This window comes from Onychomys torridus, chromosome 8 (genome assembly GCF_903995425.1).
Source record: "Onychomys torridus chromosome 8, mOncTor1.1, whole genome shotgun sequence".
In the NCBI taxonomy this organism is placed as follows: Eukaryota; Metazoa; Chordata; class Mammalia; order Rodentia; family Cricetidae; genus Onychomys; species Onychomys torridus.
The window spans coordinates 30,742,939-30,769,388 of NC_050450.1; the positions used below are offsets into that span (position 1 = coordinate 30,742,939).

A 26,450-nucleotide genomic window follows, 5' to 3' on the forward strand; every position below is an offset into this window, starting at 1 on the left:
ATTATTATCACCAAAGTATTTTTTGGTGGGTGGGTTATGAGATTCAGCCTGTTTGAAAGACTGTATGGCATACCCTCTCTTACTCCTGATTCCTCTTTCCTTACAGTCATTTTTGTAAGAGAAACAAAGAGGGGTCATCAAGAATTGGGAGAAAGAAAGATGAGAAATCCCATCCAGATTTTACTGTTGATTGTGGAGAAGCAAAAGGAAGCAGTGATTGTTTGACTATGACTCAAAGCTTAGCTGCTGACTGAGTCTGGCAGTCTCATACCTCCTGTGTCTCAGAACTGGTGTTATTAACACTGAGAGAGGAAGCTAGTTTAAGAAAACTTGTCTCTCTATCTTTATGAATCAGAACCAGAGGTGCAGGCTTGTTATGGTTTTATTTACTATTATATTTAGGAAATTGGAACATATGTGTGGTAGTCATAATCAGAATATACAGTCATAGTACACAGAGTGACCTTCCTAAAACTGGTGTTATAGCAAGCATATACTTTTAAAGATGAATTTAGTGGGAAGTAGCAACAGTATTGCAGCATAACTAAAGCTATGTACATATGCATACATAATTTATAAACTATGTATTATTTATATGTATATAATGCCACGTTTTATTGAGGTAAAAGAACACAGCAAGGTTAAAAAGAACTGTCTAACTCAATATAAGCTGTCCAATGCCACTGAAAGTTCTTGTAAAACCATAAAGGCCTCCAGCATGCTGAGTAAACATACAACAAATATTTAGAATAGAAACTAAGCAAAAATAAACAAATTTAAGGCAAGCTTTAGCATGTCTGAGTTTGTCTGCCTTGTGGAAAATATTATTCATAATGACAATTAAAAATATTGAACAATGAAAATAAAGGTTGGCAAACTCATCCTGAATCTACCTTATCTGCATACATTATTATTACTAAGTATTTATTGTGCAGAAAAGCCATATTTTCAGTAGCCTTCCAATTTCAGTTTTGAAGAATAACATCATTGTTTTGGGCCCATACATGCTTATTCCACATTATGAATTACAGATATTCAGTTTTCACATCATATCAGAAATGAGAATATCTACACGAATCTCAATAATTTGTGTGATGTCAGTGAGAAAAAATGAGACACTGCAGCATCCAGTTGTCCTGGCTGCAAACTATTCAACAGTACTGCTCACTTCCATTGTGTCTTTGGAAAGGTAAACTATCCAGTACACAAGGTTGAATCCTGCAAATGCTACTGGGAAGAGAATTCGAGAATACTGATCTATTTTACTGGTGCCTCCAGCAGCTGGTAAGAGCAGTGGGGGAGTGCCAGGTGTTGATTGTAAGATTGGTGTTCTACTGAGGACTTTGCTGGTCTCAGAAGATGGAACTATTGGCAAAGTCAGGGAGCTGATCCTCTTCTTCAGGTGGTACTTGGAGTCAGAATGCTGAGGAAGAAAGATAAATATTGTTAACATAGCAAAATAACAGAGGCCCTTGATTAGACAGACATGACTTTCGCCACTGACACATTTTTACTAACTATCTATGTGTGGTAAAACCTCAACAAATTTGTAAGAGTATGTTATATTGTCATTTTTCCAAGAGTTACAACACTTACAAACAAAGCTTTTACTTTGTGTGTGTGTGTGTGTGGTGCTAGAGTTTAAATGCATGGCTTTGTGCATGAAGACCATTTCTTTACCACTAATACATCCTGCCCTCAAGCAGAAACTGAAGATGGCTACAATCTTCTGTTTCTCTTTTTGAGCTGTCTGGGAATTAGATTCTATCACTGAGCCATATACCTCCATCCTCACTTCACAGTCGTTTGATTCAATCTGACATCCCAAAATTTAATACATCAACAATAAATGGCAAACATTAAGTATGTTTGAGCTATTATATAGAGAATTGTACAATTAGGAGAAGTTGATAACAAGTTACAAAATTGTATTTAAACCTCTAAGCCAATGAATGTACATAATCAAGTCACCTCTCTCTCTCTCTCTCTCTCTCTCTCTCTCTCTCTCTCTCTCTCTCTCTCTCTCTCTCCCTCTTGTGTGTGTGTGTGTGTGTGTGTGTGTGTGTGTGTGTGTGTGTGTGTGCATGTGTGTGTAGAGGTGCATTCAGATTAAAACATGTAGATAATTACCACTACAAAATCTTAGTTCTGTCCACTGATAACAGGCTTCTAAACAATTCTAGCCTAAATCTTCATATTCTCACACTTTTGAGTTTGAACCAGATGAAATTTAAGAAAAGAAGAATTAATTAGCCAATATTTATCAAACCAATGCGTATCAAAGGGCAATACTAAAAGCTTTAAATCAAGTGGGAGAACGTTTGTGTTCTAAAATATATCTGTCTGCCTTTAAGCCTAGTAGTTGGACACAGAAAGCCTTCACCGTCCCAGTGAACTCTCATCAACCAGCCTCTATTCCTCTGAAATCATCCCAGATAATTCATCCACTAACCTGAATGTTGTCCCATGTTCTTTTCTATCACTGAATTTCTATTCCTACTAAAACCATAAGACACAACAGTTTTGATAGAGACATTAAGTGCATTAATTAACATTTGTGAAAGTGGGGATCAAAAGAGTGGGGGCATGTTGTTTATTGTACTTTTAGCAAAGGTCCAATGCAATGTTTGCCTCATAGTAACACATTTTTTTTTTAATCTCTGCTCTTTTGAGCCTAGTTCAGAGACTTTGGCTCTGTACGATGTAGAATCCTTCCATGCTGTTTGAGTCCAGGCACGTTTCTGTTGTTTCCTGCTGTTTCTTGTCTACATATTATAACAATCACTTTCCTGGGGGCTAGGCTGTTGTAATAGCTCTTTACCTTCAAACACTTGCTGTATATTCCACCTTGATCTTGTAAAATGGCCTTGTTTCTTCCATGGCAACAAAATCACTACTTTGCAGCATGGCATGTTATGTTCCTCATGTGGGCAGATTCCTGTAGCTAAAGCCAGCAACCCTGCAGCCACAGGATGAAACAGCCACCTCTCCTGTGTTGGCTGATCCACAGGACAACAGTGGCCTGCTGGTGTGGTGACATTTGGGCTGCAGGAACATCAACTGTAAGAATCTCTTTGTTTCGGTTTGACTTTTCTCTTTAGCCTGGACTTCATTGTTTGAGTCGCCGTGGAAGTATCTGGTCCTCTAAATTGTTGTCATTTTAAAGAATCGAAGCCCACTACACTTTTCAGAAACCATAGAAAAATCTGTCTCTTCATAAAAATAAAAAAAAATGAGTCTGATTTTATATAATCATAGTGGATTTCATATGGAGATTGCCTTATCTAATGGCCTGGTACTTTGGCTGGCATTTTTACAGAATTAATAAGTCACAGGATTTGAAGGAAAAGAGGATATAAAATAGATAAGGACCTACTTTTCTGATCCTGGCCATGAAAAGAGTGGCATTATCCACTAAAACTAAGTAATATTAAGAACTACATCCCTATGGTCACTAGATTGTGGGGTTTTGTTTTTTGTTTCTTTTTTTAACAGAGTGACAATAATTTGGTTTTCACATATCACACACTAGATCTTAAAGGATAAAATTGGCAATGTTTCCTAAATGTTCTGTATCATTATCTCAGTCTCTAATTTGATTAGCTAATTTTACTTTATGCATTAAAATGTTATTACATTATCATCTACCTGAAAGTATAAAATGTCATTGTTTCATTCTCAAAACAAAAAGAGAGATTCATAAGCGCCATCTCCTTTCCATATAAAGTAGAACTCTAAAATCCTGTGCCCTAGAAATATCTCTAAGATAGTGATGGAATGGAAAAGTGCAGACCCTCAGACTTTCTTTCCAGACTCGCCTTCATTCTGAACATCCCATACTATCTGCCTGAAATTTGTCTTTCTATTTCAGGTGGAAGAGATCCGATCTGCCTCATTCACTGAGAGTGAAAATATGACCATAAATATAGTACATTATAAAATTATAAGATGCAATTCTTATTCTTCCCATCATGTTTAGTGATTTGGAGTAGAAACGCTCTTTCTGTATATCTTGTCATGCCCAAATTGTCAGAGATCGCCAAGTGACCTTAGTCCAGAGATAATCTACATGATTCAGAACTAGTGAAATAATATTAGCCTGGAACAAAAGAACAAATTCATCACTTCTGCACCAAACAATCTCTGTGGAGCATTTCCAAGGAGATGAGAGAGGAGTCTGAAACCCCATATTACAACCCCACATCTACTACTTAGATGTGATGTGGTTTAGATGAGCCATCAACATCAGAGGATCCAACTCTACCCAAGCTCCAGTTCTCATTTTTTGTGTAGGGATAATTACACCTGTTCTCCTGCACATTTTCCTACTTTCATATGAATTTGCACAAAATATATGCTGTGGTTGTTTACAAATGTTTGCTTAGCAAATCTTAGTTGTGTCTTTTCATTTATTTGCAGAATGTGTCTGCTCTCCATTCTTAACGTTTTCTTGAACTAAATTTCCTCTTTGCTGGGAACTATGTTCCCCTGTCAACATACCTTGAAATATGATAGAAAGCTCATACTCATGCATCATCTAATATCACCACTGATGATGCCACCTTCATATACTTTTCCTGACTCTTTAGAATGCCTGTAGATTATATTACTATTTCCAGAATTAACTAATTCTATATAGGCTTATCTTCTTTCATACCATGACATCTTAATGATACAGAGCACATTATGTTTAAGCAAGGGTGCCTTGTCAGCCAGGAGGTGGTGGTGCACGCCTTTAATCCCAGCACTGGGGAGGCAGAGGCAGGTGGATCTCTGTGAGTTCAAGGCCAGTCTGATCTATAGAGGGAGTTCCAGGATGGCCAGGGTTATTGGACAGAGGAACCCTGTCTCAAAAAAAAAAAAAAAAAAACTGAAAAAAAAAAAAAAAAAAAAAAAAAACAAGAGTGCCTAGCCAGTACATAGTATATTTTTAAAACATGATTAATCAACATATGAATGAAAATGTAAATATTTTTCCAGGAGTTGACAAGCACTATGAAAAAATTTACATGAGTAATTTTACTTACTCATTGAAAATATCTTTAATGCCATATTAAGCACATTTTAGACATAAAAAAATTGAAATGGAATAAAGAAGCTTACTTAGGCCCATGTGTGAAGAGGCTTGGATTCCCAGGTGCCAGGTGCCTTGGCAGTTCTTATCCTTTGCATCCCACCAGCATTACCCAGGGTTTCTCAGACTCTAAAGCATGAACATTTCAGGGTGGATAATATTTTCTGGATGGAGACTGCCCTCCATATTATTGGTCAATGTCAAGACCTCTTTTTATGAGGTACCAATAGTGCATTCACTCCAATTTGTAATAATGTGCAGACACTGTCAAATATCTACTAGGAAAATAGCTTGAGAAGAGCTGTTTTATAATCCTGTTTGTTTCCCTGCCCAGCAGTGACTGGACATGGGGTAAAGAGTTGGGGTGGAGGTAGGGGTCGGTGGAAGTTCTAATAGAAGCAAATGTAACATTCTAAAGGAAATGCAGGGGTTCTGTGTTTAATGCTGTACACTGGATAAGCAGCTACTGGAATGTTAAGAATTGGCAGACAGAATATTGTAGGTGCCAACTTAGAAGACAAGCATTACATGTCTGAAATGAAAAGAAAGCAAATTTTGCACACCCTTTAAGCTACAGGTTTGCATCAGACCCTACCTGCTCTATTATAAGCGAGCTTAGGTTGATGGTAAAATAGGCTTTTGTCGGAGTCCAGATGAGGGCTCAGCTTGGGGCTGTCAGTGTTTTGAGTGGAACACCTGTGGTTTTGAAATTTTCCTGGGCTCCCCTGCTGCTGAGTGCCATCCTGCTCTGGGTATTTTTAGAGCACCTCTTTGTTTTAAGTAACGTTATATTGCAAAGGTACCTTGAGTTAAAGTTGACAATATGATAATCGGTTATTTGATGTAGGGATAAGGTATTAAGGAAAAACTTTATATTAGCCTGGTATTTAAAATAAGGTGGCCAAAGTGTGTAATCTTTTAAAAACATTTTTAGTTATTTATTTTTACTTAATTTCTATGAGTGTTCTGCCTGTTTGTATGCTTTGCACCATGTGTGGGCTGTGTCTGATGACTGAGGAGGCCAGAAGGGAACATCCCCTGGAACTTGAATTACAGATGGTTATGAGCCCCCATGTCAATGCTGGGAACTGAACCTAGGTCCTTAGCAAGAGCAGCTAGTACTCTTAACCAATGAGCATCTCTCAAGGCCCCAAATATATCTCTTAACAGAGATATTCTAATCAAGTCTCACTACTTAATGTACAAAACGATTATTTATAGAACTAGTCAATGTATGCAACAAAATAAGAAAAAAAATTTTAAAAAAAAAACAAATAAACCAAAAAAAAAAAACCCAAACAAACAAACACCAGTATTTGTAAATTAAACAGTGTTCAAAAGCATTATGTAATATTATGGCAAAATTAGAACTGCACTAATATTTTTTAAAAAGTTTATGTTGGAGCAAGTATTATTGAGAGCATAGAGGGTTCCAGAATGTCCTCTGAGAAATAGCTGGTTAGAATCTATATTATGTATCAGTGGTGCTAAGAAACCTAGACTGGTATTTGCACTGTGCAGACTGGAAAACTGTGTGCGGATTTAATAGACTATGTGGAGAAAAGTTACAAATGACAATTCACCTAATCCACTCCTCTCTTCCCATGATTCATGGATGAAACAATCATGGGGAAGGGGCACCTGGAGCTTTCTGCTTTTCAGAGTCTCTCATAGTCTTAATTCAACCCTTATTTCTAGGGAGTAATGATGTGGTTCAAAGAAATCTTATCCAAATTTGGAAGAGTAGAAGTAATTTTTGACATTCTGTCCTTCACATCTCTGTGCATAGTTGACTATAGCATGTCCAGGGCATGGCATATATCTTCACCTTGAAGAGGAAGGCAGAAAGAACAGTTTTATATCCTTCTCCATGTCCAAGTTGCTAACAATTGGCTTAGGGCCTCTATCTAAGCCAAGTTCGTCTCTCTTTTCATCTTTGAAATCACTCTTCTAGAAATGCAGAGTCCTCCAAAATTAGACACTTTCACATAGATATTTTCATGCTACCCTGTATCTCTAGCTACAGCCTTATTCACAATTGCTCATAGACTCATCTCTCCCATTGAATTTCTGTTCTTGCTGCACAAAAGGCTTCATTTGGGGAAAGATCCTATGGTGACACTCCATATTCTGCATAAGAAACTTTACATATACTCAAGGTATGAAAAATGTACCATAGTCCCTCAACAAGTAGGTGGCAAAGAGTACATAAAGGGACAATTAATATATAGTTACTGTCTGTCCTTGCTGATGAAATTTTGATCATTTTTATATATAGATTTTACATGCAGATTCACAAAAACTGTCACACCTCTTATAAGGAACACATGCCATATTAGAGAAAGGACTATTAAAGGAAACAGTGGTGGGTATAGAGAGTATTCACACTCAAGAACATGGCAAAGAGGGTTTAGACATTTAGAGTAACAAGGAAACAAGCAAATTAATATATTTCAACTTTACTATACTAATCTGTAGTTTCAATGGCAAGCTCTTTAAAATAATGTGTTGGTTACAACTGAATAGGCATTTTTAAATGTCATGGTATTTGGGAAAAAATAAACTGACCTTGCAATCATAATATACCATTGTATAACATAAATAGCCAATATGCAATTTACATTTGTTCTCAATCTGCAAAACAACTTGCTAAGTTTTGCCATGAACAAATAAAATATAAATGTCCTACATAATCACATGTATTTATCTTTGATACTTTTAAGGTTTATAATTTTGTTTTGTTAAGTTTTGTTTTCAATTTTTCCACTTTAGCCTTTCAGAAACAAAAAAACATTCTATTCATTGTTTTCAAATATTTTAAAGTAGAGTAAGTTCAGGAAAATAGAATTTTTCATAAGGGCAAATGGAACTTGTAATAGAAAATTTTCTGGGGTGATTTAAATGCATTTTTTAAATGTAGCTTTCTAGAGGACCTGCTCATCATGTTACTATTTTCACATCATAGCTTATATATGAATACCTGGGATCTTATATTCTACCTTTTAATAACATACCTTTAAAATAATAGCCTGAGGTATTGATAACTCTCAGTTTTTTCCAAAGATTTGAAATTAGGTCCCCTGCCTCCTGGTACTATATATTGCAAAAATAAAGAAAAGGAATTGACTTCTGTTTTTTTTTTTTCATTTTATTCCAACATTAAATCAATGAGTATATTCAAAATCATTTTAATTGCTTTTTATTTATCTCATTTCTGATGAGTTTATCTTTCTTTTCTGCTCTATTTCTCAAACTTAGACTTTATCATCTTCTCTGGAAAAAACAAGCAAACAAAAAGAAAAAAAACAAAAAACAACTTTAGCAGGCTTGGGGTTGGGAAGAGTTAGGGAAGTGATCAAGCTTTGTTCCACTTTATCTGCAAAGACCAGATTTTATCTCCACACTGTGTATTACTTCAGCTACTTCCTTTTCAATGACCTCTTTTTAAACAGTTTTGAGTTTTGATAAATAATTCTTTAAAGATACATGCTAAATTCAATGATAAATTTTGGGTGATGTTGATTATATGTGTATACATACATACAGAATTCATTTTTTTCCACAAGTATAAAATATTTTTTAAACATTTGAAATTTAACTTGCCTGAAAAATGTTTTTCAAGCATGTCAGACTAAACCTAGAATATATTTTTGTTATAAATATTTTCATAATATATACATACATATGTGTTCTCTCTGTATATATTTATATACAGACTATCACTAGGACAAAAGAAGACTTGAGGAATAATGGTATCTACATTTTAAAATGAGTTTTATCCAGTAGTACACACTCAGCTATATTTGCTTCCTTCAGACTTTGGTAGGGAAGGAATGGTATTAGCCTATAACGTAGACAACAGAAATTCTGGAATCAATTCTTGATTTTTCCACCGGGTCATATTTCTGACAACCACCATGATATTTAGGAATGCCTGCTCAGCTATGACCTCTGAGACAGGATTTTCCTGTTTGTAAAAGCAGGAAATTTCAAATGGATCAATAGATGGCATTTTCTCCTTGTATCCCTTTCTGCATTCTTGTCTTTTGTTCATTTTTTCCCAATGTTGATTAATACTAGGGAATAAAAAATTTACATATTTTCACTAAATGTGGTAATGACTTCATTACTCCAAGAGAAATGTCAATTCTTTAAAACAAACAAAACCCCTCAAACTATAAAACAGAAAAGGGTTAATACAAATTGTGGCCTGTTTTATCTAATAAATGCCATCAACTTGGGGAAGTAAAAGACACATTGAGTTATAGTTTTCATCACATAGTCAAATTAAGGGTTCCTGACTTACATGTGGTTTTGGATTAGAAAATATTCAGTAGACTTAATGAATAATGATTTGCAGAATCAGATTATTTGTGTTACTCAAGTTTACAGAATAAATGTTCCTTCTTAGTCAAGGGCTGCTCATTGAGGTTTGTATTAAGATAAAAAAAAAATCTATGTTTTTCAATCAATTTTATAATCTATTTTTAAAAGAGGGTAAGAATTTATTCATAAATGAGAATGAAATTTGGCAGTATGTCTATCTATGACCCTTTAAATATGAATAATATCATTCATCTGATTCCGAAAAATTTTGGCAATAAGGCTTGCATGTAGCACATTTAAAGAAAGTATATGAGCATTTCTCAGTAATAATAAACTTTGAGTATGAGCTCACTAATATGCATGTACTTCATACACACATGTAAATGTGATCATGTTTTAATGGCCTTGGGACATATGGGTCATACCTTCATTCAGAGAACCTATACTCACAGTTCACCTCTTCGTCTTACAAAATAAAGAAGCCTATGGACTTTCCTCACAAAACCATTCATGCCACAGGAGTTTCTTTTTCTTCAAACTCTGGAAGCCTCATTAGGACTTAAAAAAACAAAAACCAAAAAACCCCAAAACAAAAAAAAACCCTTTATTTTCCCTAGTCACTATAAGGGAACCTGTTCAAAGAAAACTTCTAAAGGCGTAGCAGAATTTTCTAGTCTCCTTTGAGAGCCTAGAGTCTGCCAGTACAAGCAAGGATGATGAAAGAATAGCAAAACTTGTGAGCAAAGATAAATGAAGGCTTTTCTTCAGCTTTGCCCTGTGAAGCGGAAAGCAACTCTAGTTATATAATTTATGCTCAACAAATCCTGTTTCGGACTGCTAATTTGTATGTATGTTGCCACTGATTGAGTTCGCTTTCTCTATCTGCTGGGTAATAGAAGAGGGAACAATTACCACAACAATCTCAGCTTCCCGTGGTTCTGTGGCTTTTGATATTGCCACAGGGGGCGGGGCCGCAGTCTGTGCCTTCTTTTCAGCCTTCTGTGACTGGAGATTGGTGAAGTAGTTGACAGCGGCGAACTCAATGAGAGCAGAAAAGACAAAAGCAAAGCACACGGCTATGAACCAATCCATGGCAGTTGCATAGGACACTTTGGGCAGGGAGTGCCGGGCACTGATGCTTAAAGTGGTCATGGTTAAAACAGTGGTGATTCCTGAAATGAAAAAGGAGAAACGCTGTATTTAGCATCAGGAATCCTATAAGGAGATCCAATAAGGGCCGGTTAGTTAGGAGACTCACTCATCGGCCACCGCCTAGGGATTTTAGTTAGTGTAATACACTATCACAGGTGCTACCATCTGTATATCATCTCAACCTAGTGCACTGACCTATAAAATAAAATTTCTATAAAAGCATTTGCTGCACTAAATTAACTGGAGGAAAATGTAAATCGTGGACAGTTCTATTTGTTTACTGCCTGAGAATATGTAACAAATTGTTTTTAGAATCTTGCATCTTTGATTTCTATAGTTGAAGCAATCTTTCACTATAAATAAGTAGAAAATTAGTATGAAATTAGATTATTCAGTAAAAAAAAAATTTAGAGATAAATTTTATGAGAAAAAGAATTCTGACATCTTCCTAACAGAAGTTTTTCTGCTTGATTGTGACAGAGAATTTGTGTAATTTGTAGATATGTAACGTTGATGGTACCCATATGAAGATTTTATTTCTGGTAATTTTGAAAAGTAGATCCATTCTAATATAACAAATCATATATATGAGATTTATCTGAAATTTTAATTCAACTCAGATCTCTCATATGACTATTAAATTTATAGCAATGAAAAATTGAGAAAAAATGGATTTTGCCTCTCATAATATTTAGTTACCAATCTTGTTTTTATTATTTCAGTTTTCTCCATCAAGCAGTGATTTTATACTTCAAAAATGGCAGTATACACATTTGACTAAATTACAGGAAATTGTCAATATTTATCTACTTCAAGATGTCAACTTCACTATATTCAGCCCAATGAAAATGAGATATAATTCCTATGCGTAGATTTACTATATTAAGCAGTTGTTCTCTTGGATGTACATAACAGGTTTTTTGTTTGTCTGTTTATAGACAAGATTTCTCTATGTAACAGCTCTGGCTGTCCTGAAACTCACTCTGTAGACCAGGCTAGACCCAAACTCACAAAGATCCCCTGCCTCCTGAGTGCTCCGATTAAAGGCAGGTGCCACCACCTCTCAGTCAGGTTTTTCCTCTATGCTGAGCACTGCTAACTAAGACACACTTAAGTCATAGGAATGAGCCAGAATTATTGGAAGGGACACTTTTTTTTGTTGTTGTTGTTGATTCACCACACAACTTACAAAAAGATGAGAGTCATTTAATGTGACATATGACTTTTTCCTCTGTGTATTAAAAGAACACACAGTCATTAGTATTCACCACAAAAGCACAAGCATTAGGAAGTGAAAAGTGAATGGAAATAGAACACAAAGTGTGAGGCATACCAAAGACAGTTCTTGCTGGGACCGACTCCTTATTAATCCAGAAAGACACCTGAGAAAGAATGACGGTCATAATGCATGGAGTGTATATCTGGATCATGAAGTAGCCCATCTTCCTTTGTAAGTGGAAATAGACTGTCATTATTACATATTCACCTGTTGGAAGACATGCTCATTAGTCGGGTTGATGTTGACAGAAAAATGAATGCATTAAACATAAAATATGCAGATTTTAAAGTTAGCATGGTCTGGAAGAAAACAAGCAAAGACATGCTTCTAAAATATATAAAAATGTGGTGGATTCAGTACAGGCAGGTCCAGTCCCCTCCTTCCAGGCTGAGCAAAGTGTCCCTGTGTAAGCCCAAGGTTCCAAACAGCCAGCTCATGCACTAAGGACAGGAGATGGGAATGGAGGTGAGGGGATAGGGGAAGGTGGGGGTGGGTCGGGAGGGGGGAGGACAGGGGAACCCATGGCTGATGTATAAAATTAAAACACAAATATATATAATATGTATATATATATATATATATATATATATATATATACATATTATATATATATATAATGCCATTTGATCAGATGCAAAGAGACATATCAGTTTATTGGTTTTAATGACACCTTATGTCATATATTTATAAAACAATTCATTCTAAGATTACCCAAGTTTTCCTATTTACCCAACTGCAAAAAGATTTTGAAGACATCACTTCAAAATAGTAAATTTAGCCTGTAACATCTAATATTAATGAAATAAAATACTAGATATTTTGAAAATTTATACTAGAGTTGTATTACATGATTTTTTAAAAATATTCTTACCTGTATTAGATTTAATTGTCTCACTAGAAACTGTTTGCCCAATCAAATCGTACTGGAGGAGGCTGGAAGATTCCTCTGGGACTTCTACTGAGTAAAGTGGTCCTTTTTTCCATGTATATGTGATTTCACTTTTAGGGTAAGCATCTGCATTTTTTAAACAAATGACACAAAACACTAAAGAAGACTGGATAGCTTTCTTTCATTCAAAATAAACATCACCTGCCTTATTTGTTGAGAATGAAACATACATTTTGTTGCTTTTTAAAACATCTTATCAATGGAAACTTCTAATATTGACAGAAAACATATTCCTGAACTCACACTGAGAGTTTCCTAGTAATGTTTTCTTTCATTTGCCCGGTCTTCAGCTAAAACCAAATAAGTATTTATTTCTAGAAACTTTTTATAACTTACAGCTCCCAAACTTGAGTGGACAAGCGTGCCCATCCATAGGGAAGTTAACCAGCCTCATGGGACAATCGGCATTGATGGTAAGTCTGGAGACATTGAAACATGTACTTCTGGTTACTATGGTGGACCCATCCTCAAGGCAGCAATAATAAAAGAGCAACTCACCTCATGGTGTACAGGATTGTTCCATTCTGCATTAATCGGAAGAGCTTGTTAGGGGTGGTCATGTTGTGAGCAATTGACTTTTTCCCATTCCTAAAAAAAGTGTCAGGAGTCCAGATCTTACTAACCATCAAGTTATTTAAGCTCAGAATCTCAGCAGGACCCCTAAACTTCAGTCTCTCATCGGTCCAAGTCTGGCGGAAGAAAACATCCATTGTATACTCCTAAGAAAAAAAACAAATATTCACAGAGTTGAAAATATCTTGTAAAATAGTTTATTCATCATTTATATCTAATTCTAAATTTAATCAAGAAAGCAAAGTTCACACCAATAACTTTTAATGAAGCTGAATAATTGGGTAATCAATAATAATTTTTAGACTCAATGATATTTGATTATAATCAGTAAATTATTTTTAATCCTAAACAGATTTGGGTGACTCCTTGTTTTTCTCAAACTCACAAGGTTTGTAATATTGTAAAAGAAAAATATACTGGGCCGAACTCCTTCTCCATCCTTAATCTGCTCAGCATTTTTCATCCATGACTATCCATTCAGCCAACTTTGCAGCCATGGTCTTTTCTCTGTCATCCCCTTTAACTTGAAAGAAAACCACATGAAAATATTTATACTTCATACTTCTGCTTGACGTCCTACCTTCAGCTAGTCTAGCAATTCTTCCTGGCACCTTACTTACCTTCACAGTAGGTTCAGAGGGCAATACTCCCATTCAGTACAATCCCAACAATACAAACTTTCATTGACTAACAAATTAAGATTGCATACCATGGATTTCTGATGCTGTTGTCAGAGAACATACAAGAAGATGCTACCAAGATTGGTTATTTTAAACAGAAAATAAAATATTCAATATAAATCCCACATTTTGATTTTTAAACCATGGCTTTATGGGATAATGTTAATTTTTAAAAGATAATTATGAGGCTATCACAGAAGTCAATGACTAATGCCTAGCCACTATGTTGCAGCATTGCCAATGCTTTTTGCCTACCTTATAATACTTATTTCTATAAATAGTGATGAAATTTTAAAAGCAAATTTTACTACAGAGTATATCTATACAATCATAAACCATGCAACATAAGGATGCTATTACACAAAAATACTCTAAGAAGAGACACATGATGGAAATGGAAGCAAAGTAAATCCAGACTAGAGCATTGCAGCACCAGGTTTCTGCAGTACTCTGTTTCTGGAAATAAAGAACTTGAAGGGGAAAAATGACACTAAAATAACAAGTATCCTGTACTGCCTCTCCTTTTCCGAGTCTTCAAATTTTTATTTCTCAAAAAAGCCTCTTCCCCACTCTCTGTCCCTCATCTGTATCTTCCTCCTTTTCTCCATTTCTTCCTCCCTATTTCTCTCCCTCCCTCCCTCTTTTTCTCCATTCTTCCATTTGTTTTGTCCTGCTAGCTCCCCTTTCCTTTCCTTTTTATCTACCTATTCTTTATTCATTTCATCTTCTCATATCATTTCTAAAGTAGGAAAAGAAGTTACCAGCAACTATTTATACAGGATTAAAATTTCCCAAAAAAGCTAATGCCATCTCTCTTTGAAGACATTTATGACAGTTTCAATCTTGGTGCTTGTATTTTAGCCTTGGGAGAAAAAAAAAAATACTACCTGAAAACAGGGAAAGAATATGATACACTTTGTTCAGAAAGACGACTTCAGGCTTTCATTGCCACTTTCCATAAATACTCTCTTATGAATCCTACAGCCATCTGTACCTGGAACAGAGTCTCCAGAACACCCACTGATGCATCCGCAATGTACAAGGTGGAAAGCATGAACCTGTCCAAGTGACTTCTTGACTGTTTGGTTAAAATGCACTGGGGATGGTGCATAACAAATGATGGGTCTGTCTCGACATCATACTCAGGATACTTTTACATGGCAAGAAGCTTTAAAAAAGAATTTCTTAACAAATAATTTTATTAGGACCTCACAAAAAAGGAGAACTTCTCTTTGTAGGACTAGTCATTGTATAATATGTGAATGGAAGACAGGCTATAACATTAAAAACTAGCTTGTCTTCAAGTGTTGAAGCACAGCCAGTAATTTGTTCTAGTTTACATGACTTCCTGATGGAAATAAATAATACATATTGTGTGCTGAGATGAATGGCAAGATCTGTAACCATTAGTCCCTAAGCAACAGCTCTCCTTCCTAAATAAAAGTACCCAATGTACTTACCATCTCCACATCTGAGACAGGCCCGAAGCTGGTCACATAGATGTCTGTTTTGACCTCTGTGACAGCACCTGAAATAAGCCAAGAAGGTTGAGGCTATTAACATGTGTGCTGTTATCAGAGCTTAGTGATTCCACACAACCTTTCACATACCTGAAAATTAAAGCTCTTCCTGTTTCCACCCCTCTCTTCAGTTTTTAAACTTTGAAAACATACAATAACTACTTTAAAGTCATTCTATTCATACTAGAAAACTCTTAATGGGTGGAAGATGACAAAATCTGTGTGCCCTAATAATTAATACTGCTACTAATGATGATAATAACATCTGTATTGACAGCTTTCAAAGGACAAATACAAAGAAAAATGTCACACATAGAAAAGTTCTTTCTTTCTACAATCACACAACCCTGTGAGTCAATGATGTCCATACACACACACACACACATACACACACACACACACACACACACACACACACACACACACACACCTCTGTTTAGGACAGGAAAACTTACACATGGTCACTGACTGAGGAAGAAGTGTGAAAGGGATAGCTACACACACATGAAGTCTTGGTACCGCTCCCTCTACCAATGCCTCTTTTCCGACTCCTCTGGGTCTTAGAAGGGTTACAAAAGAGGATGAAAGTTCAAGTATTTGCCTAAGCACAACACAGGGTCTTACCTCCAAATCCTGGTCGTAGACGATTGTCATAGCCCTCCAGCAAGTTGTCAAGAATCCGGCTGACATTTTCAGAATAGAAATTGCCTTCATCTTCAAGTTGAGCTTGGGCATTTTCTAGCCTGAAGATGGAGAGTCAAAAATTCTCAAACCTAGCCTCAGAGAAAATACATTGTTTCATGGATGCTATTTTACCCCATCATAGATACTAGCCACACCACTCCTGTTTTATTTCACTGTGCAATATAAAATATACCCAGTGGATATATGCTCTTTCTTTCCTCTAAGAAAAAAGGGGGGAAAGTCAGAAAAATCTTCTTACCATAGAATCATGGACAGCCAGGGGAGAAGCACCACCATCCTATGGTTCACTGAGATGCCAGGTAACCCTCCTCCTGCTTCTTCTTCCCCTCAGACAGCTCTCCTGTGACAATCAACTGGAGAATTCTTCCAAACCCTTCATATCCCTCATCCCAGCCTGTGTCCAGTCAGCAATCCAATAGATGAAGGGGTTGCCAGGAAAATATTAGGGGTTCTCTTTATTCTTTTTGTCTTATTTTGTCAATTCAGATGGACTGGAGTCATCTGTGGTCTTAGATTAAGTCCTGCAGATATTCAGCCTCCTCTGACTGGTTCAGTTGAGAAATGGAGAGTCAGAACAATGACAATAATTAACTAAGGCATTAGGGGATATTAAAAGGAAGAAATTCATGGCTAGTTTTGGCATGGAATTAACAGAGCCTGTGAGGAAATCTGGAAGGCAGTGGCATCTTGCTGATTGAGATTATGTTCCAATAGGCTCAACATTTATTATTTCTATGGTTCACAGAAGGATTCCTACACAGCTCTGACAGAAAAGTCAAATATTAGGACTGGATTCTTTTTTTGATTTTCATTGGCTCTGTTGACTATAGTCATCGCTGTAGAGCAAAAGTGTCCCACAAGTAACAGATTAATAGTGAGAGAGCACCTTTTGCTATTTTTAATAGTAAGAGACAAAAACAATAAAAGCAACAAACAAACAACAAAAAAAAACTATCCAAGACCTACAAGTTATAATAAACTAAACAATTACAGCTATTCCACTGAAGGACCTGATATTTAGAGGACCAAGCAAGGCCAAGCCATCTTTAAGATGCTCAAGTTCTGGATTGTTTGAGTGTCTGCGTGTAATGAAGGTCATGTTTCATACATTCAGAAGAATATATATGTGAATGTCTACATGTGATGAAGTTCACCCACACACGTTCAGATGACTTTATGTGTGACTGTCTACGTGAGGTGAAATTCTTCCTCCATGCATTCCTCTCAGAACTAGGCCAACAAGATCTATGAGCAGCATATAATTACACTGTAAATATTTCCATGGGTCCAGCAAGAGAAAAGAAGTCAAGGACATGAAAATGGTGATGACTTCAGGAAATATTTGAGCTTTTATTTAACATTTTGACTACAAATCAAGCATCAGAACTCCCCTACAGACACTATTTCCTTCTTTTGGACAGTGTGACAATATATATCTTACAACTGTCTATGTTGATCTCTTCTTTTGGCAGCTACTTGTTTTCTGTGTTAGTGACAAATCTGAACTCTTATCCTTCCTAACAATATTGATATCACTGTGATGGAATTCCCAAGAGAAAATGAGAAAAAATATATCCTCTTTCCATCTAATATTTTAGCTTCCTGCACAACCATATTGGCATAGCTTTGTGCATATGACACATACTATTAAAGACTGTGAGCAATTAGAGGAAATATTGCAACAGAAGGAAAACCTGGTACTGAATACAAATAGCATTTCTCAGATATAAAACAATATATGTGTGTGTGTGTGTTTGAATATATGTACATGCATGCATATATACACAAAAAATGAAATATTTGGTATCTGTATAAAATTGCATTTTCAGCAACACATACTTCTATCTACACCTCTCCATGGATCATTCTAAACCAAAAGAAAAAAAGACAACAACACTGGGAATGTAGCTCAGTTAGAGTGCTTGCCTAGAATACACAAAACACTGAATTAGATTTCCAACACTGCATGAAACCTGGTATAGTGATAAATACATGTAACCCTGGCACTTGGGGGTTAGAAGAAGGAAGGTCAGAAGTTCAAGGGTATTCCTGACCTCATTGTTTGAAGCTAGCCTATGATACATACGACCCGTATTTCTGAAACAAATGATAAAACACAACACATTTTGAGAGAAACTAAAGAACCCCATAGAAGACTCTGTTTAGAAATGTATAAACTGATTACTATGTTACATACCTAATAAATTAATAACAGACAATCTAAACTGATCTATGAGTATTTGATTCTTTATAACTTGCAATAAAAACATGGTCAAAAAGAATGAAAGACAGACATCATCATCAATAATAAATTAAATGTAAATGAAATACAGCTATAAGTTCATTTCTTGGCATTAAGTAGATCACCAGTTAATCAAATGTCGATAACCAGTGCATTTTTTTTTCAGTGCAATATTGTATTTGCAATTTGGTAATGGCAATTTTTCATTTTATGTGACTATTCTACATATCAGAATATTTAGAATATTTTGTAATAATACTATATGGCTATTGATATCTTTGCATGATAATAAACAAATATACTTCTTAATATTTTAAATGTTCCAAAGAGCCAGGCATTATCTGTGATTGAGGACCACAGTGAGAAGACCATGCTTGCACTAGCCTAGTCTTTACAGTCATAAGCAAAATATGACTCAGTCTCCACAGGCTATTTGAGCAAGCCAACTTTCCACATCTACAGACCCATAAAGAGGCTACAGTAGCTGAGCAAAACGACTATCCTCAATCTATCCCCAACCTGAGTCAAGTGTAGTCTTGTTTACCTAATTGGGTTATGCTCTGACAATCACACATTACATGACTTTGACACCATGAGAATGCTATAGGTGGAATTTACCCAAACTTCACTATTATACCCTCCTATGAATCCTATCTATGTGTGTAATATATAACATATAGCTCATACTGACAAACATACTATGACACAGCATATAATTTCATATAATACAGCAACAAAAAAGAGACATGTATTTTTGGAAAATGTGGTGGCTTAGTGAGGTGTTTTCTATTACATCTTCCCTGGAAATGAAGAAGGCATACACTCCCTAAGAAATGAGGTATGCTATAAACTATTCTTTTTTTCTTTTTTTTTTTTTTTTGTGGAGCTGAGGATCGAACCCAGGGCCTTAGCGCTTGCTAAGCAAGCAATCTACCACTGAGCTAAATCCCCATCCCAACTATTCTTATAAACTACCCTCCCACACAAAAACAGAAAATGTCCAGAACTGTCAGTTGACAATCCCTCTTCTTGCTGAGACACTTGGCTGTGCTAATTGCATATAGAGGCATAAGAGAAGAATAAGCAGAAGCTTGCTGTCAACTCCATGAAGAATGTGCATTTGGGTGAGCATAGAAGTTGCCTTACTTTCCATTCCATGCATGAGAAGTCTCGCTCAGTAATAAACTTCAGGTGAGTCCTAACATCGTGTAGTATAGTATGGCTAGAGATATACTATCTCTTTCTCTTGCAACACTTGCATAAGTGTTCAAAATGTTGTCAACAGTTCCATTGGTTCTGGGAGCTGTCTATAATTGTGTTCTTTAGAAGGATAAGAAATATATGTACCTTGTAACCAGTCTTATTAAGCTAATAAGTGGCAGAATCTGAATCTAAAACAAAAGAAAGAATTATCCCTCAAAAGCAGCCAAAGATAAACCAAGACTAGCAAGCAGAAGTGAGCAAAATTGTCAGTTCTATTAAATGAATCATTTCTGGTTTTAGTCACAAAGATGGAGTCAGTTTCTATGGGAGAAAATGAATGTCCTGTTCAAAAGAGCAGCAATAATGAGTTGCATGTTATGGAGGCAATTAATATGATCACTGTGATTATTCTGGAAGACATTTGGGGCTATCTGGGGATTTTTTAAATATTTTTATTTTATAATTTAATTTAATTTTACATATCAGCCACAGATTCCCCTGTCCTCCCTTCCCGCCCCCCACCCAAGCCCTCCTCCCAACCCACACCCCCCCATCTCCTCCAGGGCAAGGACTCCCCTGGGGATTCAGCTCAGCCTGGTAGATTCAGTTGAGGCAGGTCCAGTCCCCTTCTCCCTTTGCCAAGGCTGAGCAAAGTGTCCCTGCATAGGCCCCAGCTTCCAAACAGCCAGCTCATGCACTAAGGACAGGTCCCAGTCCCACTGCCTGGGGGCCTCCCAAAAACATTCAAGTTAATCAACTATCTTACTTCCCATGATTGGAAAAAACACAGGGGCAAATAAACTAGTGGAGCCCCCAACTGGATCAGGCCCTCTGGATAAGTGAGACAGTTGATTAACTTGAATGGTTTGGGGATGTTTTAAAGAATAATTGTTCAACAAGAAACATAAGTGGATATTTCAATTTAAAAGCTCTGTGGGTTTCTTTGAGGTCATGTCAGAAAGAAGAATGGAGGAGGTTCTAGTGGCAGAATGTACTGAAGAGGGAGTGAAAGATGTACTTTATCACTGAACTAAAGGAAGGAGCTAGAGTGCTGGGCCATATAATGGTAAGCATTTATTAAACATTTACTACATGGTAATCACAGGCACAGATACTTCCATCATCTATTCAACTACACTGCAAGTTAGCTATTTCCAGATTTGTTTTTACAAAGGGTGAAAAGTGAACTCACTAACGGTGTTGCTACTCTAAGGTCTTGGAGTAGCATTATCTCTAGCTCCAGAGTGTATGCTTTTATATACTGTGCTTTATGCATGTCAGACCTAACTCATCTTCTAGAGTCATTGCTCTTAAACTTCCTGGACCAGCAGAATCCTCTATTGATATTAAGGGATACCTACCATTTCAGTGGACACTGCAGAACATCTCCATGTGATACCTATTAGGGCTGTAGTACAATAAGAATAAAATTGCTCTGGGAAGCAAAGGGCAATAAAGGGACATTCCTATGGACTACTGCTTTAAATTGTTCTTGGCTTGGTTAGGAATGTGCTGTTGAGTCCATTATAGGGCACTGTGTTGTCTCCCAACCAAGTAGAGATAAAATAGGCATTGAAAACCTCAAACACAAATACTGAGGAACCAGAAGCCATTTTTGCAGAGGTTTATGACTTTTTAAAATTTATGTTTCCTCAATTATCATCAGTTCTATTTTACTTTTACTCATTAAACGCTGAAAATAGACATTTTATGACACAGTACTCTCCCTCATAATGTATACATTCTATTGCTTCTCTAGTTAATATAATATAGACAGGAAGGATAAACTACTGAGTAGTAAAGACTATTTATTAACCATGTGCAATGAAGACATAGAGTAAGAAGGCAGTTGTGGCAAAGGACGGGGACTAGTGGCTAATCCATAGAAAACAGAGAATGTAGTCTATTAGATTGGAGTTCAGAGTTGAAGTCAAATATACATTAGGGGAAATCTTCCCTGAGCTTTGTGAGGAGCTCAGAGGTGAGACAGTACTTGTACTTAAAACTAATATTAGTAACTGAAAAACTACAATATAGGCAGCAAAGAGAAATGAGGTGAATGAAAAGCTTGGAAGATATTACTGAGTCTTTAAAAAGATGAGTTCTTCACTGGATAACTGAGGAAAAGGAACAGGCTCCTGTAGATGACTAGAGAGGGGTTGTCTAAATAACACCTGACAGTTCCCCTCTGAATGAGTCATGAAAACAAAACTAGACATGGAACAGGACTTTCTGTATTTGTGCTACCTGATATTGTTTTGAATTTTAGCAGATTTGAATATTGGGGGATTAAGTAATTTGGGTGCTGTGATGGCTAATCTTGGTTAACAACTTGTCTACACCTGGAATCAAATAAAACTCAAAATGCTAGGCATGCCTGTGAGGGTTTTTTTTTTTTTTTTATATTGGATTATTTGAAGTGGGAAGACCCACCTTACATCTGGGCCACACCTTCTGGCCCACATAAAAGAACATGGAAGAAAGAACTTCTGGATTTTTGTCTGCTAGCCATTACTCTCACTGGCAAGTTCATCTATCCTGTCCAAATATCTTGTCCACATATCCATCTATCCTGTCCATTCCTTCACTGGTATTAGAAACTAAATTCTCATGATTCCAAAGTAGACTGAAGAACAACAGCTTTCTAAGAATCCTCCAGTACACCAGCACCTTTTCGGACTGCTGAGAGATCCAGCATCATGGGCTGAACATCTACTGGGTTCTTGGCCTTTCCCTGAGGGGACAACCACTGTTAAACTAGCTGGACCAAATCCTGTAAGTTACCCTAATAAATCTATATTTTAATCTATAGGCATTTATTCTATCTGCTCTGTTGCTTTAGAAAACATAACTAATACTAATTCTGTGCATTACTAGACATATAATCAAATGATTTATCCCCTCTATGGGCCACCTTCCCCATCTACAAAATGAGGGTATAGGCTCTGATAAGGATGGGATAAACACAGATGAGGTTGTTTCCCATAGTAACCAAGAAATGAAAGCATCCATCCACAATGCTGCAGCCATGGTCACTATCATCATCTTTCTTTTCATCGTGTTTGGCCAAATCCTCTTAGGTATTTGGAAATGGAGCTAAGAACCTAGAGTCTGCATCATTTACTGAGGCTATAGTGACAGGGGAGGGTGGGTTAAAGTTATTTCAAGCAACAGCCGAAAAAGGTCTTGCGGTGAGCCACAAGAATAAGTGTAAGGAACATGTAAAGCCTAGGGTGAAAAACCCTGGTCAGGAGGGATAAGCAATAAAATGACGTAAGAAAGCCACAAATGGAGTAGTGATATGCTATGTGTGGAAGTAGGGATAAGACTAGAAAACTAGCCAGGAAAGAATATAAAAGATGAAGCTCCAGACCCAACCAACAGAGCTCATCAGGCCCTCGCATGAGACGACTCTCCTCCGCCAGAGATGTGAGATCCTGTCCTCAGTGCAGACATGGCTGACCAGAGGAAGGCTGACCCAAGATGCAGAGGAACAGACGTGGCGAGTCCGGACCTGTATACCTGGAGAGGTATTCCTGCTTCCACTTGGAAGACAGGATAAATATTGCTTGTAATCCTACTGTGTGAATAAATGAGTGTTATACCAAGTCTGAATCAAGAGTGATTATTCCTCCCCCGTAACTGGGGTATGTGCTCACTACAATATGTTATAAGGAGTCCAGCTGTGTATTAAAGCTATACCTTGACCAGGCCAAAGGTCAATCAAATGGGAAGCCATCTAGCATGGACTATTTGGTGTTACACAGCTTAATATTCAGCTGTGCCTTGTTATGAATCTCTTGTGCTCACAATTCCCATAGAATGTGTGTGTGAACTTCCTGTCTGGGCCAGTACTTGGATAAGGTCACAGTAAGCAAAGCCAACCAGGTGTAGATGCATAGCTTTGTTTCTTGTGCAAATGAAACTCAGACCACCCTCTTGCCTTGAGGCCTAGTGGCTCTCCAGAGCAATTAACTAAGAACAAAAGATGTTTTTACATATCAAGGTGGAAGGAAGAATGGAGCAACATTCCTGAGGAGGCAGAGAACTGCAAGAGGGGAAGAAGGAACAGGTGTTTTCTGTAGAGGAGACAGAAAAACATGACCAGGGAGAAGGGAATAACACAGAGGTTCTGTAGACACTAAGGCAGAACTCTTGTAGAGTAGAGAGCAAGTAGAGATGGAGGGCAAAGAATCAGAACAAAGATGAAGCTGGAAGCATAAGAGCTTAGTTGTCAGCAGGACTATGAGATGCCAGTAAATGAGGGGACAAAGAGGAACTGAGTGTCAGGATGGAACTGAAGCTATGTAGACAGGGTTTCATCCCAGAGAAATAAAGTAGACAGATAAAGAGCTTGGTGTATCTAGATTTATTCCTGCCCTGAATGCCTGACAGATCTGTAGCTGTAAAGATAGAATTTTCTTAGAGGAATAAAGTTAACAGACATAAGAGCATAGTGTATGCAGATTTTTTCCCTCAGATATCTCATGCCTGACTTGGTGTCTTCCCTGGATGCTGGGCAATCCATAAGGTCTGTTAGAGGAAAGGGGAGGAACAGAAATGAAGTAGTCCTTCAGAGAGCAGCAGAAATGTGTCCCTGCAACCCAAACCTTTGAAGAGCAACTTCCTAGATATCTGACAGCATCCCTTAATTTTAACTCCTTCATAATCTGGGTGTCTTATCTATCATTAGGTTTTCCACAAAATCCCTGTATTTTTATTTTAAATTTATCTTTCTTGCGCAGGGCAACTTGAGTTGATTTCTGCCACTAGCTTTTGGATTGGGTAGGCCATTTTCCAAAGTGAAAGCAAAATTTCAAATTATGACAACACAGTATTGACATTTGGATGAGCTGTGTGACACACTGGAGAGCAAACCTAGATAGTGTAGAGATCCTTTCCTCCTTCCTTGGCAGCAGGGAAAATCTAGCTAATTGGAAGTTACTTAATGAACTTCCTGCTTAATGAATCTCACACCTCCATGGAATAGAATAAGCACTTTAGAAAACTGCACAAACCCATTTGGGCTACTAAGGGACCGCTGAGATTCCTCTTATGGCAGTGTTACCCATGCCCTAGAATCTACATATGCATCTGATGCTTGAAGTATAGGAAGAAGAGGACCATATCTTGGACTCTAGTCAAATGATGAGCTCCAGAGTAATGTTACAGAAGAGCAAACAGAATGTCATTCAATTAAACGTGAATTCTGTCTGGCTTGAATAGGATACAAACTCCAAACCTACTATCCTGTAAAGGGAAAAAAAAAAATCTCAGAGACAATGATAAAAAACAAAGTTTAAGATCACATCATCCATCCTGTTTTTTTGTTTTTGTTGTTGTTTTTGGTTTTTTTTTTTTTTTTTTTTTTTTTTTGTCTTTTGAGAGACAGGGTCTATCTATGTAGTCCTGGCTATCCTGGACCTCACTTTATATACCAGGGTAGCCTTGAACTCACAGAGATCCACCTGCCTTTGCCATGCAAGCGCTAGATTAAACGCATGAGCCACTATGCTTGGCTCATATTATTTTAAATAACAAAATGTTCCCTGTTAGGATAGAATACATGAGGTTTCCTTTCATATCTAAGTGATTCTATTAGAGAGATGGGAAAGCAACTGTTGGGAACAGGGTACCTAGAAAAAAAAAAAAAAAGCAATGCTAATGAACACATCTGGCTAGGTAGTCATCATTATGGTGTATAGTGTTAACAACTGGATAAAACTGTTGTCAATGACCACCCAAGCAGCTTATATAACACTTTCTGGTACTATGAAATCTAACTACAAGAGAGAAAGCTTCCAAGTCAGTACTAGCTTATTTTCTGCTTGTCATATGACCAAAGTGTGTGGTAATGTCTCATTTTGCTTAAATTTCCATCTCCTTAAGCTTAAGCTATTTTTAGTATTTGATAGCTATATTTTTTCAGATTTGAATGGCTTTTACTGATTTTTAAAACTTTATCTGTATTCTGTTATTCATTTGTTCAAAGATAGATAGATGATAGATAGATAGATAGATAGATAGATAGATAGATAGACAGACAGACAGACAGACAGACAGACAGATAGATAGATAGATAGATAGATAGATAGATAGATAGGATAGTCAGACAGGCAGACAGACAGAGAGAAAACCCTTTGCTTTTACTTGCTCAGTAATTTATTTTCCAGTCTGTTACTTCATATGGCACATTTGGTCAGACAGATATTTTAATAAGGTCAAATTTATTTTTGTTTCACCTTAACAGCATAGTCTTGGCATTTTAGTAAAGTATTTCTTTCCAAGAGCTAAAATCTTTTATATTTCTTCCAATAGTTTCAGTTTTCAAAGACTTAGTTATCCAGAATATAATTTTGTAAATGAGCAATAGTGGGGACCTATTTTATTTTCCTAATTAGGATGCAATTATTTTAACAGCAAATCTATTTATTACCTAGTGATTTATAATATCTACTCTACAATTTAACAGTTTTCCACTCTCTGCTATAAAGCATTATTAGACTCTTCTAACTATTACACTGACATTCTTTTGTTTATAGCTACACCATCATTATTAATTTCCTTCTTAAATCTATTTAAGTCTCTTCTCCAAAATATCCAGGTGCAGCAACAATAACACATCAGCTTTAGTCCTAAAGCTCAGACTTTTAAATATGTTAATCTCTATGTATTGTGTTTCTAAGTGTTATGCTACTTTTCTCAGTAATGTGTGTGGTTATGGTATGGCAGATAATTATGTCATAT

At 36.6% G+C, this 26,450-nt stretch overlaps 1 protein-coding gene across 2 annotated transcripts; it reads right to left on the minus strand.

Moving 5' to 3' along the window:
- Positions 1 to 364: 364 nt before the first annotated feature.
- Positions 365 to 16,842, minus strand: Gabra6 (gamma-aminobutyric acid type A receptor subunit alpha6). Of its 2 annotated transcripts, none has more exons than XM_036196821.1 (9): positions 16,497 to 16,842; positions 16,178 to 16,296; positions 15,494 to 15,561; positions 13,279 to 13,469; positions 13,117 to 13,199; positions 12,703 to 12,846; positions 11,886 to 12,038; positions 10,313 to 10,572; positions 365 to 1,423 (listed from the first exon to the last, which is right to left on the minus strand). In XM_036196821.1, the coding sequence occupies exons 1-9, from the start codon at positions 16,532 to 16,534 to the stop codon at positions 1,148 to 1,150; spliced, it is 1,332 nt and encodes a 443-aa protein (XP_036052714.1). In that variant the 5' UTR covers positions 16,535 to 16,842; the 3' UTR covers positions 365 to 1,147. The 2 variants fall into 2 exon arrangements, with proteins under 2 accessions (XP_036052714.1, XP_036052713.1); XM_036196820.1 differs by having other exon boundaries at positions 13,279 to 13,499.
- Between the last annotated feature and the right edge of the window lie 9,608 nt (positions 16,843 to 26,450).